The sequence below is a fragment of the Sarcophilus harrisii genome, chromosome 5 (genome assembly GCF_902635505.1).
Source record: "Sarcophilus harrisii chromosome 5, mSarHar1.11, whole genome shotgun sequence".
NCBI lineage: Eukaryota > Metazoa > Chordata > Mammalia > Dasyuromorphia > Dasyuridae > Sarcophilus > Sarcophilus harrisii.
In genome coordinates, this window is record NC_045430.1 from 270,460,461 (window position 1) to 270,486,930 (window position 26,470).

A 26,470-nucleotide genomic window follows, 5' to 3' on the forward strand; every position below is an offset into this window, starting at 1 on the left:
CCACAGAGAGAAGATACCTCCAGATGAAGGTATCTTCCACTGACTTTCTCTCTCTCTCTCTCTCTCTCTCTCTCTCTCTCTCTCTCTCTCTCTCTCTCTCTCTCTCTCTCTCTCAAATGTTTCTGGTGTAAAACCATTTGAAAGTTTGCTGTTACTGTTACTCTTTTATTGGGATCCAAGATGGTGTCCATGTATGCTTGTGCACAGGGTGGGGTAGAGAACAACCTGATTTGATCCTATAATAGTAAATTGGAACAAAACGAATGTGCTAACTAATAAATGTTCTTTAAACATATTTTTGGTTGGATTCAGGCCCTTGTACCCAGGGATAATTTAATCTAGACTTTTTTTTTTCAGTTGATTAAAACAGCATCTATTGACTTAGAAAATCACTAATTAAGATCATCTGTGTTTCACTGCTTTTTTATTTCTTTTGTTAAATATATCTTAATTACATTTTCATCTGATTGAGACCTCAGTGGAGAGTTTTGTGGGCCACATGCCCTTTGCTCTGGATGGTCCAGGTTTCCTAAAAAGCTGCCTGAGGAGTTCTCAGTGACTCCTTACTTTTAATAATTTTCCTTACACCAACAGAGACTTTAGTAATCACACCAGTAAGCCCAGAGCTCAATGTAAGATTGGTGTGGATACTGCCTTTGCCACTGCCCCAACCCTGCCCTGCGGCTGCCACCTTGCTACTACTGCCGGCATCTGTCCTATTAGAAAACAATGGAAGGAGGAAAAGTCGTGTAAGAGTAAAGGTGGCTCCCCCCTTTGCCTCTTGGGTACTCCAGGCCATGGCTGCCACTGCTCAGCCCCAGACCAAAAATCTGATATGAGAGAGGCTCTTTCCTGCCACAGCCAGCTTAGCTCATGAAGTTCTCTCTGACTCTAGAGAAGAAGCCAAAATGGTTTGGGGGAGATGCTCCAGTGTTCTGGCCCACCCCAAAGGCTTATCCCTTTCCTGCCCCCTGACTAACCAAAATGAAAGGTAACTTTTTATCAGAATACAGGCAGGAGCAGAATAACCCCCCCCCCCAATGTTGATTGGAGCAAAAAGATAAAAAAAATCAAAATAATGGTCACAGTATCTTTCAGATTAGAGAAAACCATTTTGTTGATCTGATTGATCCTGGAGGTCTTTGAGGCTTTCTATTAGCCATTTTTACTGCCTCCCACTGAATATGAGTGGGGGACCATGCTTTGTGCCTTTCTGCTCTTGCCTAGGAAGGAAAATTCTGGGAGTAGAAGTATTGCCCTTTATAGTTTTACTTAGAAAGGGTTCGAGGCCCAGAGTTTCTAGGGCAGGACAGGAGGACAGTGGGTATGTCCCCCAAACCTCCCAAACGGCAGTCAGAGGACTGGGGGGGGGACTTCACTCACTACTCAGGAGTTAACTGGGACCCAGAAAACTCCAGTGAAGGCTTTAAGGGGGCCCAGGAAGAACCCAGTGGAGCCCGGACAACAAACATAGCCCATTTTCCCCACATACTAGGTTCCCTGCCGCCTACCTTTGCGTGGGCTTATTTCCGGCTCACAAACCCACCACTTGCCCCCTGACTGAGTAAAAAGTGTCAAGAGTTAGGAGGGCGGGCAGGAAGCCAGAATTCACCCACATCTACATCTAAGGTTCCTGCTGTTTGTGGGCCAGATGTTGTGGGTCCGTGGGCGAGCCGTGGCCTCCCAGGGGAAACTCACTGCATCCTTCTTCATCTCTGCTGAACCTAACCTAGTGGGCAAATAATGGACTTTGCTTCTCGGGACCATCCATCAGGGGTTGCCCAAGTCAATTTTTAAGGAATAATTAAATAAGGGGGAGGGGAAGAGGGCTGATGAGATGAATTTCTGCTACTCACAATATGATTTCCATATGGGAGGCTGGTATTCTTCAGCATCTAGAATTGAAAAAGAAAGAAAGAAAGAATCAGTCCATCAGCCCAAAGTCAAGCTGTCAACAAGTTGTCTTCTCCAGGGAAGCTCCAGCTTGTCAGCAAAATTTGCATTTCTGCCCCCAAGTGAACCCCGTCCTCATTTACAGGAGGTTTTAGATAAGAGGGAGAGGATGTCAATTCCCACACTTGTGGACTCAACACCATTTTTCCCCGATAACGTGACATGACAGAATCAATTGCTTAACCGTTTTCCTAGAGCCCAATGAATCAAAAGGATATTTTAAGTAATTAACTGCACGGTGCCCTCCGGAAAGGTTTTCTGACACCATGTACTTGTCTTGGAATAATAAACATATAATTCATCATCCGGCTTCAAAGCCGACCTTTTGCCCATTTATTAAAATCACAAGGAGGGAAGTGGGTGATATGTAATCTCAAAAGTTTTGCAACCCGAGCAACTGGGCTGTCCAAGCACTGGATCCGACAGAGCTAGAACGGCTCTGACAATTCCATTGAAACGACATAATCTCCTTGAGTCGGGTCCAATGTGTGATTTAGAGATTTCTCAGAGAACCCATCAGTAGTCAGAAGTGTCAGAAGAATTACAAGCAAGTGTGAAAAGCTCAATTGCTATTCATCAGCTTAGATGGGGGCTGGGGAGGGGGGAAGGAGGAGAAGTCTTCGGGTTCAGAAGATGGAAGCATTTAAATGTTGACAGCTGATCTGACAGTGATTGATCAGTCTCCCCGCAGTCATGGGAGGCCGTGTGATGATACACTGGGAGCAATCTAACATCTTGGCTAGGGATGACCTCGGGATAAATCCGGTCTGTCCCTTATTGTCTGTGTGGCTTTGCACAACCTCTTTGGACTCAGTTTCTAAAATAAGCAAATTAGGTTAGATCGTCTCAAAGGTTTCTTCCAGCTCACTATCTCGGGTCCTTCTGGATCTCAAGTCTGGGGTTGTGTGTGTTCTTGATTTGAACTCAAATTCCAAAATCAGCACTCACTGCACCATCCTCCACTGCTTGTTTTTTAAATAAATACTTGTATTTGTTAAAATATTATTGTATTTATTATCTTTCATCAAGGGCTTGAGTCACAGACTGGAGGATGGCTACATGAACTATGGCTCACAACCTAACTGAATTATCACAGTGCTGAAAGAAACGGTGACTAGGATAGAGACAGAAAAACATGGGAAGATTTACATTAACTGATGCAAAGCATCTTATTACTTGGGGAAACGATGATGTGTGTAAGTGAATTTGCATGTATATGCATTTATGTATGTAAATATCATAATGCAATGATGTTATAAGGGAGAACAAAAACCACAAAATGGAAATCAAAGGCTTGCAAATATAGCCGGGCTTCTCCCCAAAAAAAGATCCGTGCAAAACTCTTCTTCCTACATCTTTGTAAAGGGAAGATCATGGGTGTGTAATGCTGCAAACGATGTCAGCCTTTTCAATAAGCTGATTAGTTTTACTGCCTTTTCCTTCTCTTTTTTTATTATCATTTAAGTGAGGATGTGGGTGGGATTCAGTGGGTGATATAAAAATAAGAAATCACCAACATCTTATTTTAAGGAAAAAGGGCAGGTAATAAAATTTTTCAGCTGTATGGGATGTTCTGCTAAGCAGGAATGGTGTATTCTTAGATTTTGGTTTTAGCTAGGAAAATTTGGTTACGGAGGTTAGAACAATGTCCCAAGAGGTTTTTTTTCCTCAAAAATCCCAATTTAAAGTAACAAAATGAAATCTAGTCCCAGAACAGTACCCGGCATATAGCCAACATTTGACAAATGCTTGTTGGTTGACTGACTGATTGGTCTAGGACAGAATTTATTTACTAGACTTCTTTGATTATACGTCAGTTCACTGCTGTTTTGTGTCTTGATTCCAATTCCATCAATTGGCATTCTCACATAAATATCTACATGTGGAATCCCTTGAGATAGAAAGGGCACAAGTATCATCATCTCAGGAGGATCTGTGTTCAAATCCAGCTTCTGACACATACTGACTATGTGATACCCCAGGCAGCTTTCTCTGACTTTAAATCCCAGAACAAGTGCTGGGCAAATTGGTTCCTCTGGCCAAGCTTAATTTCTTCCCATGTAAATGAGGGAGTTGCGCACCCTCCCAATTCTATATGATGCTATGATGTGATATAGCCCATCTATGGGGCTTTTAAATAAGCTATATCGTCAGATTCTCACGGTGGCCCCCAATGGACTAGTGGGTCCATTGTTACAGATGGGGGACTGTTCGGTGGTGTTTGATTTCCAGCAGCCACTGCTTGATGCTTCTGGAGGGGGTGGTGGGGACCTTAAGAGACACCTCGTTCTAACTTCATCATTATTAGGAGGTTTTCCTGACATTGAGCCACATTCTAATGCCCCTTCCCTCTTTTTACCTAGCACTCTGACTTGAGCCCTCTGAGCTAAGAACAGCCAGTAATAGCGCCTTTCACATGACAGTCCTTCCAGTGCTTAAGTACCATGGCCCACTCCCCCCGCATACACATCTTCCATATTCTGTCATATTTCCGCATCTGGAGAGTCTCTGCTTTGGACGTCCTCCAGGTTTCTCAGTCTGTCAAAGCTCTTCTTAATGTGGCATTCTCTCCTATGGATAAGTTTTATTTTATTTTTTTAACTTTTAGGATGCTGCCATCATCCTTCCTAGATCTATCTGACTTAGCTGATTTACATGGACTTGATCTCTGGTCTTTGGGCACATGGTGGTCACCTGGAACATTTAGAACTAAAACCTTGGTCCTTTCCCTAGCTCCCAGCAGGGATAACTTCCTAATTTCTTTTTTTATTAAAACTTTTTATTTTCAAAGCATATGCATGGATAATTTTTCCACATTGACCCTTGCAAAACCTTTGTTCCAAATTTTCCCCTCCATCCTCCCCGCTCCCCTAGATGGCAGATAACTTTCTGATTTCACCAATTGATTGAAGAATGGTTTAACAAATTATGATGTGTGAATGTAATGGGATACTATTATGCTATAAGAAGTAAGGTCTGGGACTTTCAGAGAAACCTGAAAAGACCTGTATGAAGTAAGCAGAACCAGGAGAACAATTTATACAATAACAACTATATATTAATGATGAACAACTTTAAAGGATTTGAGAAATCTGATCAATGTAACAATCAATCATCACCCCAGGGGGCCAAAGATGAAGAATTCCTCCTGACAGGGAATTAATGAAGTAAATATATAAAATGAGATATATATTTTTGGATTTGACCAATGTGGGAATAATTTTTTTTACTTGACCATGCATATTTGTTATAAGGGGTATGTTTTTCTTCCTCCTTCCCTTTATCCCTTCTTTTTCTCCCTCTTTGTTTTTCTTCCATCTTTTCTTCCTTTCCTCCTTCTCTTTCTTTTCTTTCTCTTTTCCTTCTTTTCTCCTTCCTTCTTTCTTTTTTCAGAGGGAGGGGAAAAAGAGAAAATAAATATTTGTTGCTTAAAAAATAATTTAAAAATATCTTTGGCCTCTACTTTCTCATCAATCCCCTTTCTGTGGAAAATATATAATTTCCTAGGTCAGTTAGCTGATATTTCCATCTTTTATTGTTTCCATTTTGTTTGCAAACAAAATAAAACTACTTCATGTTGGATGCTATAGGAGTTGGTCAAAACAGAGAGAGTATCTATATATTCCTATACATTTTAAGAAGGTACTTAGCAAGATTATAGAGTTGTCTTTAAAAACAATACAGATTTTTGACAAAATACAACACTCATTCCTACTAAAAACACTAGAAAGCATAGGAATAAATGGAGCTTTCCCTAAAATGATAAATAATAACTATCTAAAACCATCAACAAGCATTATCTATAATGAGGATAAGCTAGAAGTGTTCCTAATAAAATCAGGCATAAAGCAAGTATATCTATTATCACCACTATTAATCAATATTGTACTAGAAATGTGAGCTATTGTAATAATAGATGAAAAAGAAAGTAAAGGAATTAGAACACGAAATGAAGAAACAGAACTATCACTCTTTGCAGATGATATACTTAGAAAATCCTAAAGAATCAACTAAAAAGCTAGTAGAAATAATTATAAATTTCCACAAAGTTTGCAAGATATACAATAAACACACATAAATCATAAGCATTTCTATATATTACCAACAAAGTCCAGCAGCAAGAGACAGAGAAATTCCATTTAAAAACAATTGGAGACAATAAAAATACTTGGAAGTTTATCTGCCAAGACAAATCCAGAAACTATATTAACACAATTACAAAATACTTTCTATATAAAGTCAGATTTGAACAATTGGAGAAATAATAGTTGATCATGGATAGGCCAGGGCAATATAATAAAAATGGCAATTCTATGTAAATTAATTTACTTATTCAGTGTTATACCAATAAATCTACCAAAACATTTTTAAGAGCAAGAAAAAATAATAAAATTCATCTATAAGAATAAAAGATCAAGAATATGAAGGTAATCAATGGAAAAAAATGTAGAGAAAGGTGGCCAAGCCATACCAAATTTCTAACTATATCCCAAAGCAGTTTCAAAACAATCTGGTACAGACTAAGAAATATACTAGTGGATTATTGGAATAGATTAAGTATATAATATATGGTAGTAAACAACTATAGCAATCTAGTATTTGCTAAACCCAAAGATCCAACCTTTTTGAGATAAAAACTATTTGACAAGAATTTCTAGGGAAACTGGAAAGTAGATTGGTAGAAACTAGGTATAGATCAACATCTCATTCCACATACCAAGATAATATCAAAATGGATACATGACTTAGATATTAAGGGTGATATCATAATCAAAGTAGAGAAGCAGGGAAAACTTTAATTTTTTAGATCTTTGGATTAAAAAAAAAGACTATATAACCAAACAAGAGATAGAGAGAGCATTACAGGATGTAAAATGGATAATTGTGATTACATTAAAAAGGTTTTGCAGAAACAAAGTCAATGCAGCCAATATTAGAAAGAAAGAAAAAAAATGGCAATGTATGGAGATGGAAAGAATTTTCAGCAGCAGAAGAAAGGCTTCATTTCTCAACTATATAAAGAACTGAGTCAAATTTATAAGAATACAAATTGCTCCCCAATTGAGAAATGGTCAAAGGATATGAACAGGCAGTATTTAGAAAAAGAAATCAAAGTTATCCATAGTTATATAAATGCTCTAAATCTCTATTGATTAGAAAAGCAAATTAAAACAATGCTGAGGTACCATCTCACACTCATCAGATTAACTTATATAATGGGGGGAAAATGAAGAATGTTAGAGGGAGTGTAAAAACATGAGGGACACTAATGCACTGTTGGGGGAGATATAAATTGATCTAGCCATTCTGGAGAGCAATTTGGAATTATATCCAAAAAAGGCTATAAAATTGTACATATCCTTTGATATACCGCTATTAAGTTTATATCCCAAAGAGATCAAAGAAAAAGGGGAAAGAGTAGTTGGTTTTTTTTTTTTTGTGTAGTGGTAAAGAATCAAAAATTGAGGAGATGCCCGTCAATTGGGAAATGACTGAACAAGTTGAGGAACTTGATTATGAAGGAATATTATTGTGCTATTAGAAATGACAGGAGCAATGGTTTAAAAAAAACATGAAAAGATTTTTATGAACTGATGCAAAATGAAGTAAGGAGAACCAGGAGAACATTATACATAGTAATAGCAACATTGTATCATGGACAACTGTGAATGGCTCGGCAATTTTGAGGAGCCCAGTGATTTAAGACAGTTCCTGGAGGACTTATCATGAAAAATGCTATCCATTATCAGAGAAAGATCTAATGGAATCTGAATACAAATCAAAGTACACTTTTAAAACTTTCTTCATTGTCTTGTTTTTAGGTTTTGTTTTGGTTTAATTTTTTTGGTCTGTTTTCTTTTGCAATGTGGCTATTATGAAATATCTTTTGCATGACTTCACAAATATAATCTATATAAAATTGCTTGCCTTCTCAAAAAGGGATGAAGGGAGGAAGTGAAGGAGAGAAAGAATTTTGAGCTCAAATGTTTAAAAAGAATGCCCAAAATTTTTGTTTACATATAATTGAGAGAAAAGAAAAAAATTCATGTGATTGAAAAAATAATATTTTTAAAAATTAAAAACAATTTTAAAAATACAGGCTCTTATCTGAGATGGTCTAAATGTTTCCCTGCCTAAAAGGGAGAAGGGGGAAAAAGTATATTGAGGGAGCTAGGTAACAATGAAGAGAGAATTGGACTTGAAAATAGGAAGGTCTGAATTTAAATTTAGCCTCAATAATGGCTAGAAATGAGAATCAAATGGAATATCATGTACAAAGTTCTTTACAAACCTTTGGTTATTCTACTAATACTAGCTACCATTGTTATAACCTATTGAGGAACATTTGACAAATTCTCTAAAACTGTGAATCTCAGGATCCTGGGAAGATGGAGGTCTGACGGCAATCAGCTCTACAAATAGATTTGGGGCAAGTCATGCCATCTCTTTGGGCCTCAGTTTCCTCATCTGTAAATGAAAGGACTAGATTTGCTGATCTCTCAGATCCTATCTAGTTCTAAAGCCATAATCATATGGTTTGATTCCCAGCCCAGTTAAATCTATCCATGTATGTAGAGAAACAGAACAGATTCTTTATATTGTTCCATGGTCATCACAGAAAAGTGGACAGAGGGCAGGCCATGAAGTCAGCAGGATCCGAGAGCTGCCTCAAAGACGAGGACAAGTTGTGGGGCAAGTCTTGGACAAGGCCTCCCCCCAAAGACAAGGAGAATAAGAGACTTCATCTGCACGAGGAGCTTCCAGGGAGTGAGCTCCAGCAGCTGCCCCGGAGCAGCGAGTTTGAGGGGGCTGTGGGGAACCCGTCCCAGTCTGTGTGTCCTCCCACTGGCCCCTTAGCTCAATCCTGTCCCTGCTTTTAGCCCAGCTCGGAGCCCACCTCCCCTCACGTCCATCTTTTGGCCTCTGGCAGCCATGGGCTCCCTCCCTCAGCCAGACCCCCCTCGGCGGGCCCCCTGACCGCCACCAGAGCGCTTCTGCTCCTGCCCCCAGAGCCAGAACCTGCAATTAGCCAACGACCGCCTGTCCCTGAAATCTTTGTTTTCTGCCTTATAAAAAGAATCCAGAATGACGCAGTCATTAGCCACGGCTCAGTGGAGCCAGCACAATTACCTAAAGCCCAGGGACGGGCTTGACAAGCCACAGATCCCAGTGGCTGGAGGAGCCTGGAAGCCCTTTTGGTCAAGAGATGGTGGGCAGAGACTTTTAACAGGAAGCCACGAGCTGGGGGGCTTGGCTGTCCCTCTCCCCCACATGACAATGTTCAAAAAGGCTCCTAGAGTGTGTGTGTATGTGTGTGTGTGTGTGTGTGTCTGCATGTATGTTAGTATGTTTGTGTGTCTCTCTGTGTATGTATGTGTGTGTGTGTGTGTGTGTGTGTGTGTGTGTACATATAACTCAGGGAGCTTTTGGGTGTTATTGAGCTGACATTCCTCATTTCACACAAAGAAGCGAAGGCCCAGAGAGACCAAGAGAATCACCTACAGTCACACAACTTGTGTTTTTTTTTTGTGGTATAATCATTAAAGCACAGACTACCTGAGGTAGAAGAGATATTAAAGGCCTTCTAGTCCAACTCCTTTTTATACATGAGGAAACGGGGGCCTGGGAAAAGGAAGGAACATCAACCTCCATTATTGTTGTTGTTGTTATTCAGTTATGTCTGACTCTTAATGACCCCATTTGGATTTTCTTGGCCAAGATACTGGAGGAGTTGGCCATTTCCTTCTTCAGTCCATTTTACAGATGAGGAAACTGAGGCAAACAGGGTGAAGTGAATTGCTCAGGCTCACACAGCTGGGAAGCATCTGAAGGTGGCTTTCAATCCAGGTCTTTCTGACTCCAGTCCCAGAGTTCTATCCACTGCACCATCCGCTGCCTTCACCTTCATTTTATAGATGTGAAAAGTGAATCTCCTAGACACTAAGTGATCCCAGATTGGGATTGTGCTTCACCCATTTCAGTCTATGAAAGAGAAAAACTGAGGCCCAAAGTAGAAGTAGTTCTCCAAGGTTACAGAGAGAATAAGTGACCGAGTGAGGACTTGAACTCAGATCATCTCCCTGAATCTAGATCCGTCCTTTACATTTCTCTCTCTGCTTACATGTTGTGTTTGCTTTTTGTCAAGGCTTGTGATTCCATTATCACTGAAGAAAATAAAATTCTACTTATATACGGGATATTTATGGAAAATACTTGTAGCAATGGCATCGTGTTGTCCAACCCAAGAGAGATTTAATTATTTATTTTAACTTTCATTTAAAAGTTTGGCACCAAACACCTAGGATAAGGCGAGTTTCTGAGTTAATCCTACCTTGGTAATGAATTTCGTGGATAAGTGCTTCCGCTGGAATGAAGCTTTCTGCAAACATGGACTGTTTTATTCTTTGTATGTGTATCTCCAGCAGAAGCAATGTCGGGCACATAGTAGGTACTTAATAAATACTTACTGCCTGGGGAGTACTTATTGATGCCTGATTAATGCCCAGTTGCTGATGAGCAGAACCAGAGCTGGGAGATCCAGAAAGGAAATGGATTATATGGAGACCCGACTTTATAACCTCGTGAGGTCCCTCCAGGGAGCCCTGTGCCTCTAGAAATAGCAGCAGATGGAGGCGGCCGTGGACTGGCAGACCGAGGGAGAGCTGGGGTTGTCACAACGGGGGACCCAGCTACGACATCACTGGAATTGTGAGCTAGGTGGATGGAGCCGAGCCGGGGCAAAGGGGCCTGTAGGCCTTCCTCCCCTTGAATCGTTTTTTAACTCTTTATAATCTTAAAAACAAGACCTTTTTACTCGTTTTGCCTTTTTTTGGGGGGTTGGAATAGCAGGATAAGATAACAGAGCCTGTCCTACACTGGATATATTGTTAGCCTTATGCTTGCATGAAGGTCTACACAGACCTAGATAGGAGTCAAATTCTTACGCTTCCGGGGGAAACCCTGGTGGGGAGCAGATAAAAAATCATGGTTATTGAAAAGCCCCCGAGATTGAGCCCGTATTGGGAAAACCCAGAGATTTGGTTCTGGGCTGCGAGGAACAGTTAGAATTACTGGCTACAAAAACCCAAACCCACATTTCTCTGTAGGTTGGAGATGCAAATTAAAACAGCCCCATGTAAACACCCAGCATGGTCGAGGAGTGCTAAGACCAAAGATGAAAAGGAGGTGGGTGTGACTGTGCAGAGACGCAGGCAAACCCACTCCCCTGGGCCAGCTTTTCAATATGGTAACTAAGAAATAAAGACATTTTCAGCGGCCCAGAAAACAGATATCTGCTGTCATCACAAAGAAAAATGAAAAGAGAACGTAACACTCGAAAACCATCAAACCCCCAGGAAAAATGGTGCTGGCGACACACGAGCGAGTAAATGCTCGGAGACACTCAGCGTTCACACAAAAAGAAGCTTGTTCAAAGGCCATTAAGGGTTCTGGTTAAAAATCCTCCTGTATCATTTAGCAACCTGGAGAGCTGAGATAACTAATAACTGCAGGGAAAGATTGTACTGAAAAATGCAAAAAAAAATGTTGTAGAAAATATATTGGGAGAAAGGGAAAGAGCCAGAGCCACACAGAAAGAGACAGGAAGAGAGTGGAACACACAGACAGTGACAGAGAGACAGTGAGAGATAAAGAGAGAGAGAGACAGAGAGAGACACAGAGATGGAGAAAAAGAGAAAAGAAAAAGAAGAAGGAAAAACAAGGGAAGGAAATAGAAACATAGAAAGATACCTGGAAAGAATATTTAACATCTGAAAATACAACCACTGAGGCATCCAGGAACACTATGGTCTTACAAAGAATTACTCATTCTAGGTAAAACTCAAAGGCTTTTATTTAAAACAACAACCACCACCACCAAATTTGGACAGAATAAATAGTATCTTGGACAATAGAATTTGATTTTTTAAAGTTCTAGACAAGATAGAAAATTTAATAACAATAAATGGAAAGTATTACTCTTAGATTCAAAAACTCAACTTTGGGGGAAAAGTGAAACATTTCAAACTCAGGAAAACTCAACTAGACAGCAATTTGTCTGAAAAAGCTCTGGGATTCTTAGGGGGCAACAAGTTCAAAATGAGTCAAGAGTATGATGTGACACCCAAAAGAACTAATGCAGGTTTTGACAATACTATTAGAATCTTGCTTCAGAAAGTGACAAAGATGTCCCTAGCTTTTGACTAAGAGGTTTTATTGCTAGGCGTTTACCTCTAGTAGCTCAGAGATGGCAAGAAAGATCATATAATTACCAAAATATTCATAGCAAAAGGAAACCGGAAACAAGACAAGACACCCGCTGCCTAGGAAATGGCTAAACCTGTGTGGTCTATATACTAATAAAATGGAATCGATTCTGCTGTTAAAAAAGATAAATTCAAAGAATTCTGAGACATAGAGAAAGGTATAAGAATTGATGGAGATCCCCAGAATAGAAAAAAATTGACTCTATTCCTGCCTTCAAGGTGTTTTATTCTCTACTGAAGGCACAGATAAGTATATTAAGAAGTCGGGTATGATGAAGAGAAAGGAGAGAGCTAAAATCCTGAAAAGAAAAATCCTTCAGCTGAGGGATTGATCAGGTGTCTAGCACACAGTGGGTGCTTAATCAATGCTTGTTGACTTGATTTATTGATTTCACACAGAAAAAGTAGCATCTGAATTAAGCCCTGAAAAGGAAGGGATTCTAAAAGGTGACGATGAGGCAGCGTATTCCAGAAATGGAGAATGGTCCATGCAAAGGCATGGAGGTGGGAGGTGGGAGATGGAAGACTGGATCTGGGGAGCAGCTCACAGCCCAGTTTGCCTAGAAATGACACCGTCTAACTCTAGGTAAAACAGTGGAAAGAAGAGTGGCAAATAAGCTGCCTTTTAGGATTAGCAGAAAATTGCAAATGGGAACAGATACATTACAAGGATCATTTGGGAAGAGGAAAGGGGTGACCTCTGATCTCTGTGCAGCGACCACTTTTCGGGTTACCACCGAATGGTAGTAGAAGGAAAGGAAAGAAGAAGGAAAAACAAGGGAAGGAAATAGAAACATAGAAAGATACCCGGAAAGAATATTTAACATCTGAAAACACAACCACTGAGGCATCCAGGAACACTATGGTCTTACAAAGAATTACTCATTCTAGGTAATGCTCTGTCTCCTCTGCTACTTGTGGTCTGTTGTACATTTGCAAACAGGTTGAGATGGAGCTTTCTTTGGGAAGTTAGGTGGAAACACATTTTTAATCATGGTGGGACAGCCTCATCTCGAGTTGGCAGTTCTGACAACCCTGGGTAATTAGCTTAATGGGCCTGGATGGGCTGAGATCCAAATGAGGAAGAACACCAGCAGCCTGACTCCTACATTACATCCCGACAGCAAATCGCGCTGACACACTCTGACACTGGAGTAATCACTGGCAACATCCTTTCCAAGGCAGCCTGTGGAGCCTCCAGCCACGCTGCCCCCAGACCTGCCTGGCTTAATTGGGCCGGGTCTCAGCAGGGAGGTCATGGAGAACATCCAGGGGAGCACCCCTAGTGTCCAGCTTACCTGCTGTTCATAGGCTCAAAGAAAGACTCCCCGGGGAATGATTTCTGTTACTCTCCAGCGTTCATTCCCCAGAGAATCCCTACAAGCCCATGTTCTCTCTGCATCATCATCATCGAGATGATCTTGATGATATTTTATTTATGGACAGAGTCTGGCTCCTGGCTTATTTCGTATGACTCCCATTCACCTTCTCCATGTCCCACCCAACTGGGGTTCTCTTTTCCATTTTTTCTTCCTTTTCTTCTTGCATCTCTGTCCATGGTTCCAGTTCATCCTCCACACCCAGAATTCAATTCCTCCTAACTCTTGTTTCTGGGATTCAAAATTCAAAGGGCTTCAGAGATTTTCTAATTCAATTTCCCCCTTCATATAAATGAAGAATCTAGGGCCCCAAAGGATCGACTCACTTGCCCAAATTCGCAATGATGGCGAAAAGAAAAATTAAAACTAAACTCGGGTCTTTTCATAGCAAAATCAGTGCTCTCTCCCCACTATACTGGGCTGCCTTCTTCATTTTAATGGACCTTTAATAATCCCCAAATACACTATGTCAGGCCATGGGCTATGTGCTGGACATGCAAAGATGAAAAATGGTACAGTCCCTGCCCTTCAACAGTTTATAATCTTTTTTTTAACAGTTTATAATCTAATGCCGACATAGCCAAGTATGACACAAAAATGATGTTATATGGACAAAGAAGATCAAGAAAATACTATAAATGGAATTAATGAAAAAGCATTTATTAAGCACCTACTGTGGTGCCATGTTCTGGGGATGCAAGCAGAAATGTGAAATGGCCTCTCTTCTGAAAAGAGCTCACATTTTAATAGAAGGAGATAATACAGATGAGAATTTTAGAAAGGAAAGGAGGGTAGTGGAAGTTAAAAGATAACTTGAATAAGGAGATGGTGTTTGAGCCGAACTTTGAAACAAAGAAGAGACTTCAATAATTGAAGTAGACTCTTTCAGGAGCATGAGGGATGAGTAAAGCTGTAGGGCTGAGAGAGAATGTGGGACTAGGATGGGAGATGAAGGAAGAAAGGATCATTTGGACAAAAACACAGAGTAGAGTAGATTGGTACAGAACTCTGGGGGACTTTCCAGTAGATAGTTGGAAACATGGAACTCAGAAGCTGAATTATGAGAGGGGGGGAAAGGAAGAGAGAAGGGGGAGAAGAGGTAGGTGAACTGATAAATGGGTAGATAGATAAAAGATAAGATATATAACATAGGTAGATAGATAAATGATAGAAACATAACAGACAGATGGGTGATAGACCTCTTGTTCTTTTGTCATTCTAAATATTATTAGGGTCATTTATGTGTGCATGGAGGAAGGAAATGGCAAATCTCTCCAGCATGGGCCAAGAAATTCTTTTTTTAATGGATCATGGGGGCAGCTAAGTGGTGCAGTGGATAAAGCACCAGCACTGAAGTCAGGAGGACCTGAATTCAAATCTGACCTCAGACACTTAACACTTCCTGGCTGTGTGACCCTGGGCAAGGCACTTAACCCAAGTGCCTCAGCAAAAAAAAGAAGACCATGGAGAACTGGACGTATCTGAAGGACCGAACGACAGCCACTACAGGTTATGCTACATTCTCCCGCTGGACACTAAGTTTGTTGAAGGCTGTTTTTCCTCCTGGAGTTCCCAGAGCCCAGCACATTAAAGGCACTGAGCAATGAAGGGAAATCAAAGTGCAATCACTCTTTCCCTCCCTTGGATTGTGGGGAAGACTTAGAGCTCAATTAGCCCAGACAAGGCCAAGCAGGAGCCAGTAATGGGGGCTGCTCCCAGCCTCAGGTGGGCTCAGGTGGCCCCGTGAAAGACCAAGAGGCCGAGGACCTCTGCTTACCTGGCCTCCCTGAGTGACTTTCTGGGCCTTGGTTTTCTCCTCTGCCAAACGAGGGGGCCGCAACCCCTGACCTTTAACACCTCGTGATAAGTCATCGGTCCCCTCCGATGGGGACTTTCCTGTGTCGACGTGGGACAGTGTGGGCTGCACACGCTTCCTGTTATGGGGACAGGCCAATAACGAGCATCTCACTGGTTACGGCTGCTTTTTCCACTTGCCTCTGCAGCCCTCCCTGCCTCCCCCCAATCCTCAGTATAGATCAGGGTGATGGGGGGTACAGATTTGGCACAAATCATCGAAAGACCTGTCTGCTCCACTGGCAGCTACAGTGTCAAACGATCCCGAGAAAGTCCACTACGTGTAGAGGGGCCTTCAGTGGCGGACCATGAACGAGTCCCACAAGATGGGCGAGCCTGGACGAGCTGGATGTACGCCCAGAGGGATCACGATTATCAAAGGAATTAAAAGTCCACGGAGGTACCAGAACATCAATCAATCTTCTAACAAGCATTTAACAAGCACAACAAAGTACTATGGGTTACCCAGTCTCACTTGTAGGTCATCAACAGCACGATACTTTATTCATTCCCATATTTAATCTCATTATCACAAATTCTGAAATAACCTAGGGGTATGTTTGCATATTTATTCATTGATTAAAATGATCTTGAATATCTTAAATAATCAATAAGTTAGTTTGACGCCCCCCTCCCAATTTATTAATCCTCAATAAGTATTAAGGAAGAAAGATGTTTCCCTCAAAGAAGTTGCTCATGTCTTCTAGACTCCTAATCTTTTAGTATTAAATATTAATGCTACTGACTATACAATTTGTTAATAAAGCAATCAATAATAATATGGACATAAATAATAATTCACAATAGTTTAGCTGTGACAAAGATTACAGTCAGAATAACCTAAAACCATAGCTAAACTACCAATGACTTTTCCTTACTTCTGAAAATGCAGTCCTATCATTTGTTCACTACAGACACCAAGCAAAATCTCTTCTCAAGAATTCTCTTTCGTTCTCTTTGGTTAAAAACAATTTAATCAAGAAAGAAGACTTCCCCATTGACTTTTTGTTTTCTCCAACTTCTATCTCAGACAGGAAAATGGTCTATCTCTAGCTTCTCTCAAACCAAATGCTTTTCCAAAGTGACGTCAAAAATCACCATTTCTATATCATTCCATTTTTCTCTTAAAGATATAGGAGCAAGTCTGTAGTCTTTTGTTTGGAGAACATGATGAAACTTGTACACTTAAAACACCTACTTGTATGACCTGACTTGTCAGGCTCTGGAGCCCCTTCCACTTCTGTCATTCCATTCATTACTTGCCATTTTTTGTGTTCTTCTTTCTCTTAAACTTCCAAGTCAGTAACCAACTTTTCAGGGCCACCAGGACCTGAGACAGGAGGGGACCCGGCCCCATCAGCTGTCATGGCTGGCCCGGATTGTTGTAAACTGAACATACTTTAAATAATCTTGCCGACCATAAAACTGCAGGTGGTCAGCCATTCTGAGACTTGTTTTGTTTTTGTATGGGCCTGCGTGTAGCATCGTAATATGTTCATTATACGTTTTACTGGGTTATAATGTGTTTTACTAGGCGCAAATAGATTGAGCCAATAACCTTTGGTTTCAGGAGCATATTTACCATCTACTCTCTGGGATAGAGAAGGGGACTTTCTAGGGTCTTCTGGTGGTTTATCACATATGCTTTTGGAGGAAAAGGGACAGATATTTCTTTGTTTGGTTATTTGTTTATTATAATACACATTACTTTCTGATCATGTTGGGAGAGAAAAATTAAAACAAAAGAGAAAAAAACATGGGAAAGGGAAAAAAAAACAAAAAAGAAGCATGTTGATTTAGATTCCATTTCCATAGTTCTTTTTCTGGATGCAGAAGGCATTTTCTGGGGCAGTCATTTATTAAGCCCCTACTATGTGCCAAGTGGGAAATGATGATAATAATTACTAATAAGAAACATTTATATAGAGCTTTTAGCTTGGTTAGATACTATATATATATATAAAATCTCATATTTGGTTCTCACAACAACCCAGTGAGGCAAATGTTATTATCCCCATTTTACACATGAAGAAAACGAGACTGAAAGAGTGTAGACCCCCCAAGCTCTCCCAGCTCATAAAGGACTGAGAAGGATCCAAACTTCTGACTCCAGATTTGGAGCTTCAATCACAGCAGCACTTTGCTGCAACATCTGTCAATACTTCTGCTTCATTGGCCCTGAGATTCAGAGCTAGAATGAACCGGCTTCCCTCAGTGCCCCAGTGTTGTGGTATGGAACCCGAAGCTCTCATGTCAAGTGGTTTGACCAACGCAAAGTGGGTAGGAAGGAGCAAAACCAGGATTTTAACGGGTTTTTTCTATTATCAATTATTAAAAAGAATTTATTAAGCACCTACTGTTTACCACCATGTGAACTAGACTCTGGAGATAGGGGGACAGAAGTGAAATATCCCTTGCTCTCAAGTTGCTTATACTGTATTGGAGAAGAAAACATGTAAAAATATAAGAACATGCTACCCACACAGAAAATAAAAAGAAGTTTAGGGACCTGGAGGTTGGGGCACAGGACGAAAGAGCTCTTGTAAAAGGTGACATTTGGGCTGAAGAAAGTTAACAATTCTCATTCAAATGAGGAAGGAGACATACATCCCCAGGCTAGGAGGTGGGAGATGGAATATTCGGAGGGAGAAATAAGAATGTAAGCATTATACTTTTCCCCCTGGTTCTTGGATCTAATGAACTATTCCGATATTCTCTCTTGGCTGGGTTTTGAGAGTTTCCCTATTAAGCAACAGGTGACTGTAAAAGGTAAGTCAGGAGTGCTTCTCATTCCCTAATCAGTTCCATTAAGCCTCAGATTCTTTCTCCAGTCAGCTCCCAGCAGCAACCTCCGATCAGTTCAGCTCCCAGCAGGAAATACAAAATCTGACATCTTCCAGTCAGCAGCCCATAAACTCTTCTCTCAGTTCTCCCTCTTTCCAAGGCACCCACTCAGCTAGGTTCACCTTTCTCCCTTCAAGCAATCCCAGTTCTTAACTTTCCACCCAAACTCAATGGGACTGGGCTCTCCTCTCCTGTCCCAAAGCAGGGCTCCTTGTGTGAACTGACCCATCTCCATTTTAAGATGACAAACCAAAATTCACATTTCAATCAGATCTATCACAAGGAAACATACAATCAACCCAGAGTTAGCAGAACATTCAAGTTGTAAGGATTTCCCAGCTATCGGTCTCAAAGTCTTCATCGTAATCATATGGAAACGAGTCACTGGAAAACAGGACACTTTGTCCACCTTTATTTTCAGCAAATAATTTTTTTTTTCTCTGAGGGATGCTCTCTCTCAGATCCTCTGAGAACTTTCTGTTTTTCTCCCAAGTCCTTCTCTCTGAAGAGTTATTTACTCAGCTTTCCCAGGACTTTCCATATTTTCTGTATCTTTACATAAATAAAATCATTCAAATCTGAAGGGAGAGCAATATCTATACATGCATGCATACACATGCATATGAAAGTATGTATATAGATATAGATATATCTATATATGTTTTAACCAATGGCAAATTTATCTTGCTTCATTATTCAAATTTATAATGGGAATTTTGCTTTTCTTTCTATTTTAACGTGTGGGAATGAATTTGGGAAGGAAGAATAGACAGATTTTCATTAAAAAAAATTTTGGTTTAAATATGTATAGCACACACACTTTTTATCCAATAAAAGGTGAGCTCCTTCAGGTCACGAGCTATTTTCACTTTTATCTTTGTATCACTGGAAACTAGCACAGCACGCAATACTTGTTGAATAATTAATTAAATGAGACTAAAACATAGAAGTGCCCTATTCACCTAAGAGAAAAACTGGCTCATCCATTTCTTCCTCCTTCACAAAACTTAAACATCTTTACTTTATAAGATTAAGCCTTTTCTCATAGGACCTACAGAAAACATGAAACTGCTTAAATTATTTTTATCGTTATATTTCAATATATTTGGTTTACTATGCAATCCACTCATTTTATTTTATGCATTTAGCAGCTCCATTCTAAGATGTGATCTATGGGCTTCGCTCACCTGCTCAGGGGCTCCATGATTCAAAGAATCGGGTCCTTGAGGAGTGTTATATAGCAGAAAGAACAGCAGGCTTGGGTTCTAGGCTTGGATCTCTCACTTAATAATTGCATGACACCAGGAAAATCATGAAACTTTTCTGTGGGTCTAAATTTGCTCATTAGTTTAAGTGAGATTAATAATAATAATAATAACTAGCAACTCTAGCACTTCAGACAAAGAACATGACATATTCCCCAGTGAGACTTCAGGGAAAGCCATGGGGAAAGGGAGACTTTTGTTGGGGAAAGAGAGAACAAGGCACAAACAATCTAAGCAGGATTCTCGGATCATTACTGCCCAGAAGAAGTGATCGGAGGAAGCTGTCTGAGAGTTTCCTATAAACAAAAATTTATATGAACTAAATGGAAAGTTCAGTTGTTTCCATCAGTTAAAGAAGTACAAGTGTCAGTGCCCCTTAAATGTCAGTGCTCTGGGACGAAGTCCCAGTCTCACTACCCCGGTTAGAATTCTGTTTATCCCAAATAATAATAATAAACGAATAACTCAGATTTATATGGGGGTAGCTAGGTGGCTCAGAGAGCCAAGATCTAGAGTCAGGAGGAATCATCTCAGGCTTCAGATATATAACTGACTATATCCGGGCAGGTCCTTCTGTTTGCCTCAGTTTCCCCATCTGTAAAATGAGCTAGAGAAGAAAATGGCCAACAGCTCTAGTGTCCTTGCCAAGAAAATCTCAAATGGGGTCACTAAGAGTTGGGCTGAACTGGACACCATCACCATGTATAAAGCACCTACTATACGCCAGGCTCTGTGAGATAGGAGCATTCTGATTATAAAGAGCTAAATGTTCTATTATTTTCTCACAGCAACCCTAGAAGATAGAGACTATTCCCATTTTAGAGATGGGGAAACTGAGGCTATTGTGAGGAAAGTATAAGTATGAGCTTTTTTATTTGCAAACTTCAATCAGTGGCATGTGAAAGTCATAGCTGACTGTGTGACCTCTCTAAACCTCAGTTTCCTCCTTTGCAAAGTAAGCACTCTGTGTGTGTCTGTCTGTCTTTCTGTCTCTGCCTCTGTGTGTCTTTGTCTCTCTTTATCTCTCCTGTCTCTCTCTGTCTCTGTGTATCTTTGTCTCTGAGTGTGTCTGTCTCTGTTTTTCTATCTCTGTAAATATCTCTGTCTCTCTCCATCTCTCTCTGTCACTTTGTCTCTCTCTGTCTCTCTTTTGTTTCTCTGTCCATCTCTCTGTGTGTTTCTGTCTCTCTTTATCTCTCTTTCTCTGTCTCTCTGAGTGTGTCTGTATCTGTCTCTCTGTCTCTGTCTCTCTGTCTCTGTCTTTCTGTCTCTGTCTCTCTGTCTCTGTCTCTCTCCATCTCTCTGTCTCTCTCTCTGTGTCTCTGTCTGTCTATCTCTGTTTCCCTGTCTCTGTCTCTGTCCCTCTCTTCATTCAGGAGAGAAGTAAGAACAAGAGCTGGGCAGCAGGACCCCCCAGGGGCGGCTGATGCTCCGGCTCAGCCAGAGCTCCTCTTGGGCCACCTTCCTCTCGGCCTTTTACTGCTCGGTGGTTTCTCATCTGCACTTGTTTTAAAAATAACTTCCTAGGGAGACAAGATGCTCCAGTGTCATCTGGGCTCTTTCAGCCCCAGAGCCAGCACCACTCCAAGCAATGACAGAGGGAGAGTCTTTGTGTCCCGGAGGGAGAAAAGAAAAAGTGCAGCAGGCTAGAAGGCTGGAGAGCAGCCCCAGGCCAGCCTCGGCCCCAGGCCCGCCTCAGCTCCAGGCCCACCTCGGCTCCCTCGATGGGGGGGGGAAGGAGATGTTTTCAGTGGGCACATACCAGGAGGGGAGATTTTTGCCACTTTGTGGAGACAATGGGGCCATGTGCTTAGACTTAGAGCTCGAGGATAAAGTAAATGAACAGAAACTAGAGAGAGAAATGATTTCCCCAACAGAGAGTTATTTATATTCCATAACCAGGCCCAGAGAATAGCTCCCCCACTGCTCTCCCAGCACTGCCTGGCTTACGGGGGCTCAGCGACAGCTACACCCCCTGACTGCTGGGGGTCCCCACCCTCCTGCTGCTGCCACAGTCACGTATTTGTCTGCTTAATTGCTGTATGTGAGAGTGTTTGCTTGGGGGGGCGGTTAATAATGATCCTCTGTGTGTGTTCGTGTACACGTGTGTGAATCAGTGTATCTGTACCTCTGTGTGTGTGTGTGTGTGTGTGTGTGTGTGTGTGCGCACCCACAAACATTTCTGAAATGACATGTCCCCCAGCCCTGGAATGCCCTCACCCCCTCCCTCTAGCATCCTTCAAAGTTCAGTTCTCGAACCCCCTCGTTTTTGGGAGACTGTGGTCACCCCACTCAAATTACACTATTTCATTTGTAAACATTTTCCATATAATTATCTGGGTATAGGATATTTTCCCAACCCCTCACCCCCAATAAATATTCATTCCTTGAGGACAGGAAATGTTTTGTTTTTGTTGTTTGTATGGCCCGTACCCAGCAGTAGGTGTTTAATAAATGCTTGATGAAGGAATGTGTCACTAATGGATCACTTTTCATCCATGTTGTTTTAAAGGGGAAAGATAAAAAAAGCTAATTTATTGATAGCAGCACTTTTGTAACAGCCAAAAAAAGGAATAAAGCAGATACTTTTCATCTGGAGAATTGTTAAACAAATTGTGTATCTCGAATGAAATGAAAGCAATGGAATTTTACGGGGTCTTCGATAAAAAATAATGAGTGTAAGGATTCGGAGTAGCATAAGAAGACATGAATTAATGCAGAAGGAAATAAGTAAAATTAGGAAAACAATATGTACAAGGACTACAAAATGAAACCAAACACTAGAATTATACTGACTAAGCTTGGCCCCAGAGAAAAGGTCATCGGACACTAAAATGTTCAGTTGGAGATGTTATCATCTCGGAATCATCTAGATAGAGACTGAAACCATGGGAACGAATGAGATCACAAATGAAATAGTAGAGGAGGAGAAGAAAAGAGGGCCCAGGACAGAGTCTTAGGGAACACTTATGGTTAATGGGCATGACCTGAATAAAGATCCAGCAAGAGAGTCTGAAAAGTGGTCAGATCGTTCGAAGGAAAGTCAGGGGAGTGTCACTAAAATCTAGCGAGAAGGGGGTATCAAGGAGAAGAGAGTCACTGGTAATCTAGGAAAACTCAACTACTTAATGTTGTAGCGCATCCTGGCATTTCCAGTGACTAGACTACTTTGGGGAGGAAAGCAGGGGATATGTGAGCCGTGACCAGACCATTTTGGGGAGGAAAGCAGGGGATATGTGAGCAGTGCCTTCTTTGTTTCAGACTACAAGAGGATCACTAATATAGTAAATCTAATGCACCAACCTGGTTCTACACAGGTAGAGTGGGCTCCCCACTCCCTCTGACTTCTTTCAATATCTTGCCATATATTAGACTTAACGTCATGGTTCTTTTGATTGTCTCCCAGATCATTACCCTTTGTTCAAAGGTAATTTATAAGAAGCTATCTACACCTAAAATATGTTTAGTCATTTTTCTGTATGTCTGACTCTGTGACCCCACTTTGGCAAAGATACCGGAATGGTTTACTGTTTCTTTCTCCAGCTCATTTTAATGATAAGGAAATTGAGGCAGACAGGATGAAGTGACTTGTCCAGGATCATCCGAGGATAGATCTGAACTCAGGAAGATGAGCCTTCTGACCCCAGGTCCAGCATTCCATCCCCTGTGCCACCTAGCTGCCCTTTTCACTCATTGAGGACCTTAAATAGTCGCTATTTCCAGTATGGACAAATTCAGAGTATTCCAAAGGCACCCATTGATGGGACTATCTTGTCTGTGATCTTAGTTTCTATGATTCATCCAAGAAGTCAATGTTTTTAAAGCAGTAACCAGCAGACACACCCCTAGGCATGTTTTCCCTCTGAAAGCTGAGCAGAATGGCATCCTTTAATGATGTCACCTTAAATTTATCTTTTGACCCTTGTCCTTGAAAATAAGGACACACCAAAAGGACAAGTCTCAAGTCTGGTGCGTACTATTAAAACACATTATTTGCAAGAGCATTATCCTTTGAATGGTTCTAATTATTTAAAATATTGGTTTCAGAGCCATTTCCTAGTGATTGAAGACACTTATACTGGGCTTTCAAAAGCCCACAGTGACCCAAGATCCCGATAGAGCAGCTGATTTGTCAGAGGACCAGCACATACATAACACGCCATTTCCTGACTCCATACAGACCTACCTGAAATGCTCTCCTGGCTCACACTTGGATTCCCTGGCTTCCTTCCACACTCAGCTCTCTCCTTTTGCAGGAGGACTTTCCTGTTAGCCCAGACTCTTCCCCTCCCCACCCCTTTCCTCTAAGATTACATTCTATTTACACTGTACATGTTGTTGAATCATTTCAATCATATTTTACTCTTCGAGATCCCATCTGGGGTTTTCTTGGCAGAAATACTGGCGTGATTTGCCATTTCCTTCTCCAACTCATTTTACAGTTGAGGAAACTGAGACAAACAGGGTTAAGTGATTTGTCCAGGGTGACACTGCTACTGTCAGAGGGATGATTTAAACTCTGGAAGATCTATTTTCTTGATTCCAAATCTAGTGTTCTATCTGCCTGCCAGTTTTAATAGTAATTTGTCCTCTGCCTCTTCCCACCCCAACCTCCTACTCCCATTACAATATACACTCCTTGAGGACGGGGGTGTGCGAGGGGGTGTCCCTCGGGCTTAGGACAGAGCGGGGTACATAAGAAGCACTTAATAAAAGGATACTGAAGGACAGATCTATCAAATATGTGTGTGTTTCCAGGCTGCCCTTTTCTCCCCTTTCTCCTTTCTTCTGGACATCATTGCTCATTAGCAAACCCGTTAATGGGGAAAACAGAAAAAAAAATCACCTGAAATTCAATTTTATTCCCTTTTACAGCTTTGCTTACATGATTAGGTAAGGGACCAGGTGCCTTTTTTCCTCCCTCCCCAATGTGAAGTCATTCACTCTCTCTCTCTTTCTTTCCCCCTACCACAGGGTTCACTCCATGGCCTGAGGAACCGCTCATCTTGGTTCCAGCGACAAGATTTCAGAATTTTTCTTCAGGATGTTTTTGAATCAACCACCGATCAGCCAACCAGAATATATGAAACACCTCTGGGTGCCTCTGCAGCTGTTCTTTTTCATCTTCTGGGAAAGCCAGAAAGCAGGCGAGGGACCTGGGACACAAGGAAGGACAGAGAGCTGGGGATTCAGAGTTAGAAGGAAAGGCCAGTCTTCCGATTTTCCCGATAAGTAAACGGAGACCCAGAGAGTTTGGGACAATCAGAGTTACAGCCTATGCTGCCCTATATGCTACCTTTCCACATGGCAGCAAATCCATTTTCAATGGGAATATAAATAGAGAATATTGATGAGCTACATTTAAAATAGGAATATCCATCCAACAGTCCTATACATCACCAGTCTCCCTCATGATAACCAGTCTATAATGTTCACAGTCCTTATGGTGACTCCAGACCCCTTTAGGAGCACCTTTAAACTGACTTTGATTTGAATGGCAGCTTTGTTCTTTAAACACACTCTTTCCCATACACATTCACTCTCAAAAAAAAAAAAAAAAAAAGTCTATTAACATGCACCCTGAGAATAATAGACAAGGCCTGAAATTCTGGTGGGAGTTTTTTCTGCCTCATATAATATGCATATCAAAAGCATGAAATTATAGAATTTCTATGAATTTAAATGACACGTCCTCGGCAATAGGTTGATTTCTTTGCTTTTCTTTTAAAAACACATAAAAAGAATCTAAGGCTATGGTGGGGGGCCTATTCAAGGTCAACTTTGGTGGCTAAAATTTAAATTTGGGGGCCCTCCCCCCAACCCAAAGTTTCTAATTGGTCCTCCAACCTTCCGTTGATTCTCAAAGTAGAAATGCTGGCGGGGGCCTGCACCTACCCCAAATCCTTGGCAGTTCTACAGTTATTTCAAAGAGTTGTGGAATTCTCCAATCTCAGATTTGTTCTCTTTCCTGCGTTACTAGGTGGCAAGCTCCCTACCTCCTCTGACCTCCTGGTGCCTCATTGTGGAAAGAAAGTGGGCTTTATGAGCAGAGGGCCTGGGTCTGTTAAAGTCACTGACCTGCTCAGGGCCTGTGCTCTCTTTGGTGAAACAGCGGTTGGGTCAGGTGATAGCGGGAGGCCCTTTCTGGTCAGCAATATGAGGGGGGTTAGATGAGGCCGTGTTAAAGGTCCCAAGACTTGGGGTCTCTTGAGACCCCAGTCTCCTCACCTATTAATTCATGAACATGCATGAAATGCCTACTAGATGCTCATCTCTAACCTGAGAAGAGCAGAATAATTAAAGGCGTCTTAGAAAGTTCATTATTTCCAGTTTCAGAATTGTAGGTGGATTCGCCAGTTCCATCAAACGATACGTCCCCCTTACTGGATGCTAAACACTGAAATTCTAGGCCTTTATGGCCTTCTAAAGAGTGATTAAAGTCCCTTGTTTCTTGGTAAGCGTCTGATGATGAAGCAGGTAACACGCAGCAATTACTCCAGCGCCTGCTCTCAGGCCGTCCAGTCGGGCGCTGAGAAAGGCCGGCTTCCCGCGAGCCAAGAGTCGGGAGCTGCTCTTCCTCACGTCCCTATTGATCTCATTCAGCCGTTTCAACACAGATGCAAACAAAGAATTTATGACTGATAAAGAAGGCAGCCTGAGAGACACAGGGGGGTGGAAAGAAGAGGGGAGAGAGAAGGGAAGGAGAAAGGGGGAGGAAGAAAGAGAGAGACAGAGGAGAGGAGACGTACTGACACAGAGAGACAGTGAGAGACAGAGACAGAGAAACACGGAGACAGAGTCAGAGACAGAGATAGAGATTGAGAAACAGAGAAGAGAGATCACACACATAAAGAGACAAAGTCATAGACAGAGAGAGAGAGTCACAGGAGAGAAACAGATGCAGAGACAG

The 26,470-nt window shown here is 41.4% G+C and overlaps 1 protein-coding gene and 1 long non-coding RNA gene across 3 annotated transcripts in view; one reads left to right on the forward strand and one right to left on the reverse strand.

Moving 5' to 3' along the window:
• The window catches only part of CHN2 (chimerin 2), a 252,628-nt gene that overhangs the window by 105,861 nt on the left and 120,297 nt on the right, over positions 1–26,470 (reverse strand). For both annotated transcript variants that reach the window (XM_031940509.1, XM_031940508.1), the window contains exon 2: positions 1,857–1,895. In XM_031940509.1, coding sequence (XP_031796369.1) covers positions 1,857–1,895 — 39 coding nt within the window. The remainder of the gene's footprint in view (positions 1–1,856; positions 1,896–26,470) is intronic.
• Positions 22,454–25,152, forward strand: LOC116419599. The gene is made up of 2 exons (XR_004229848.1): positions 22,454–22,662; positions 24,535–25,152. It is a non-coding gene; the product is annotated as an uncharacterized LOC116419599 (long non-coding RNA).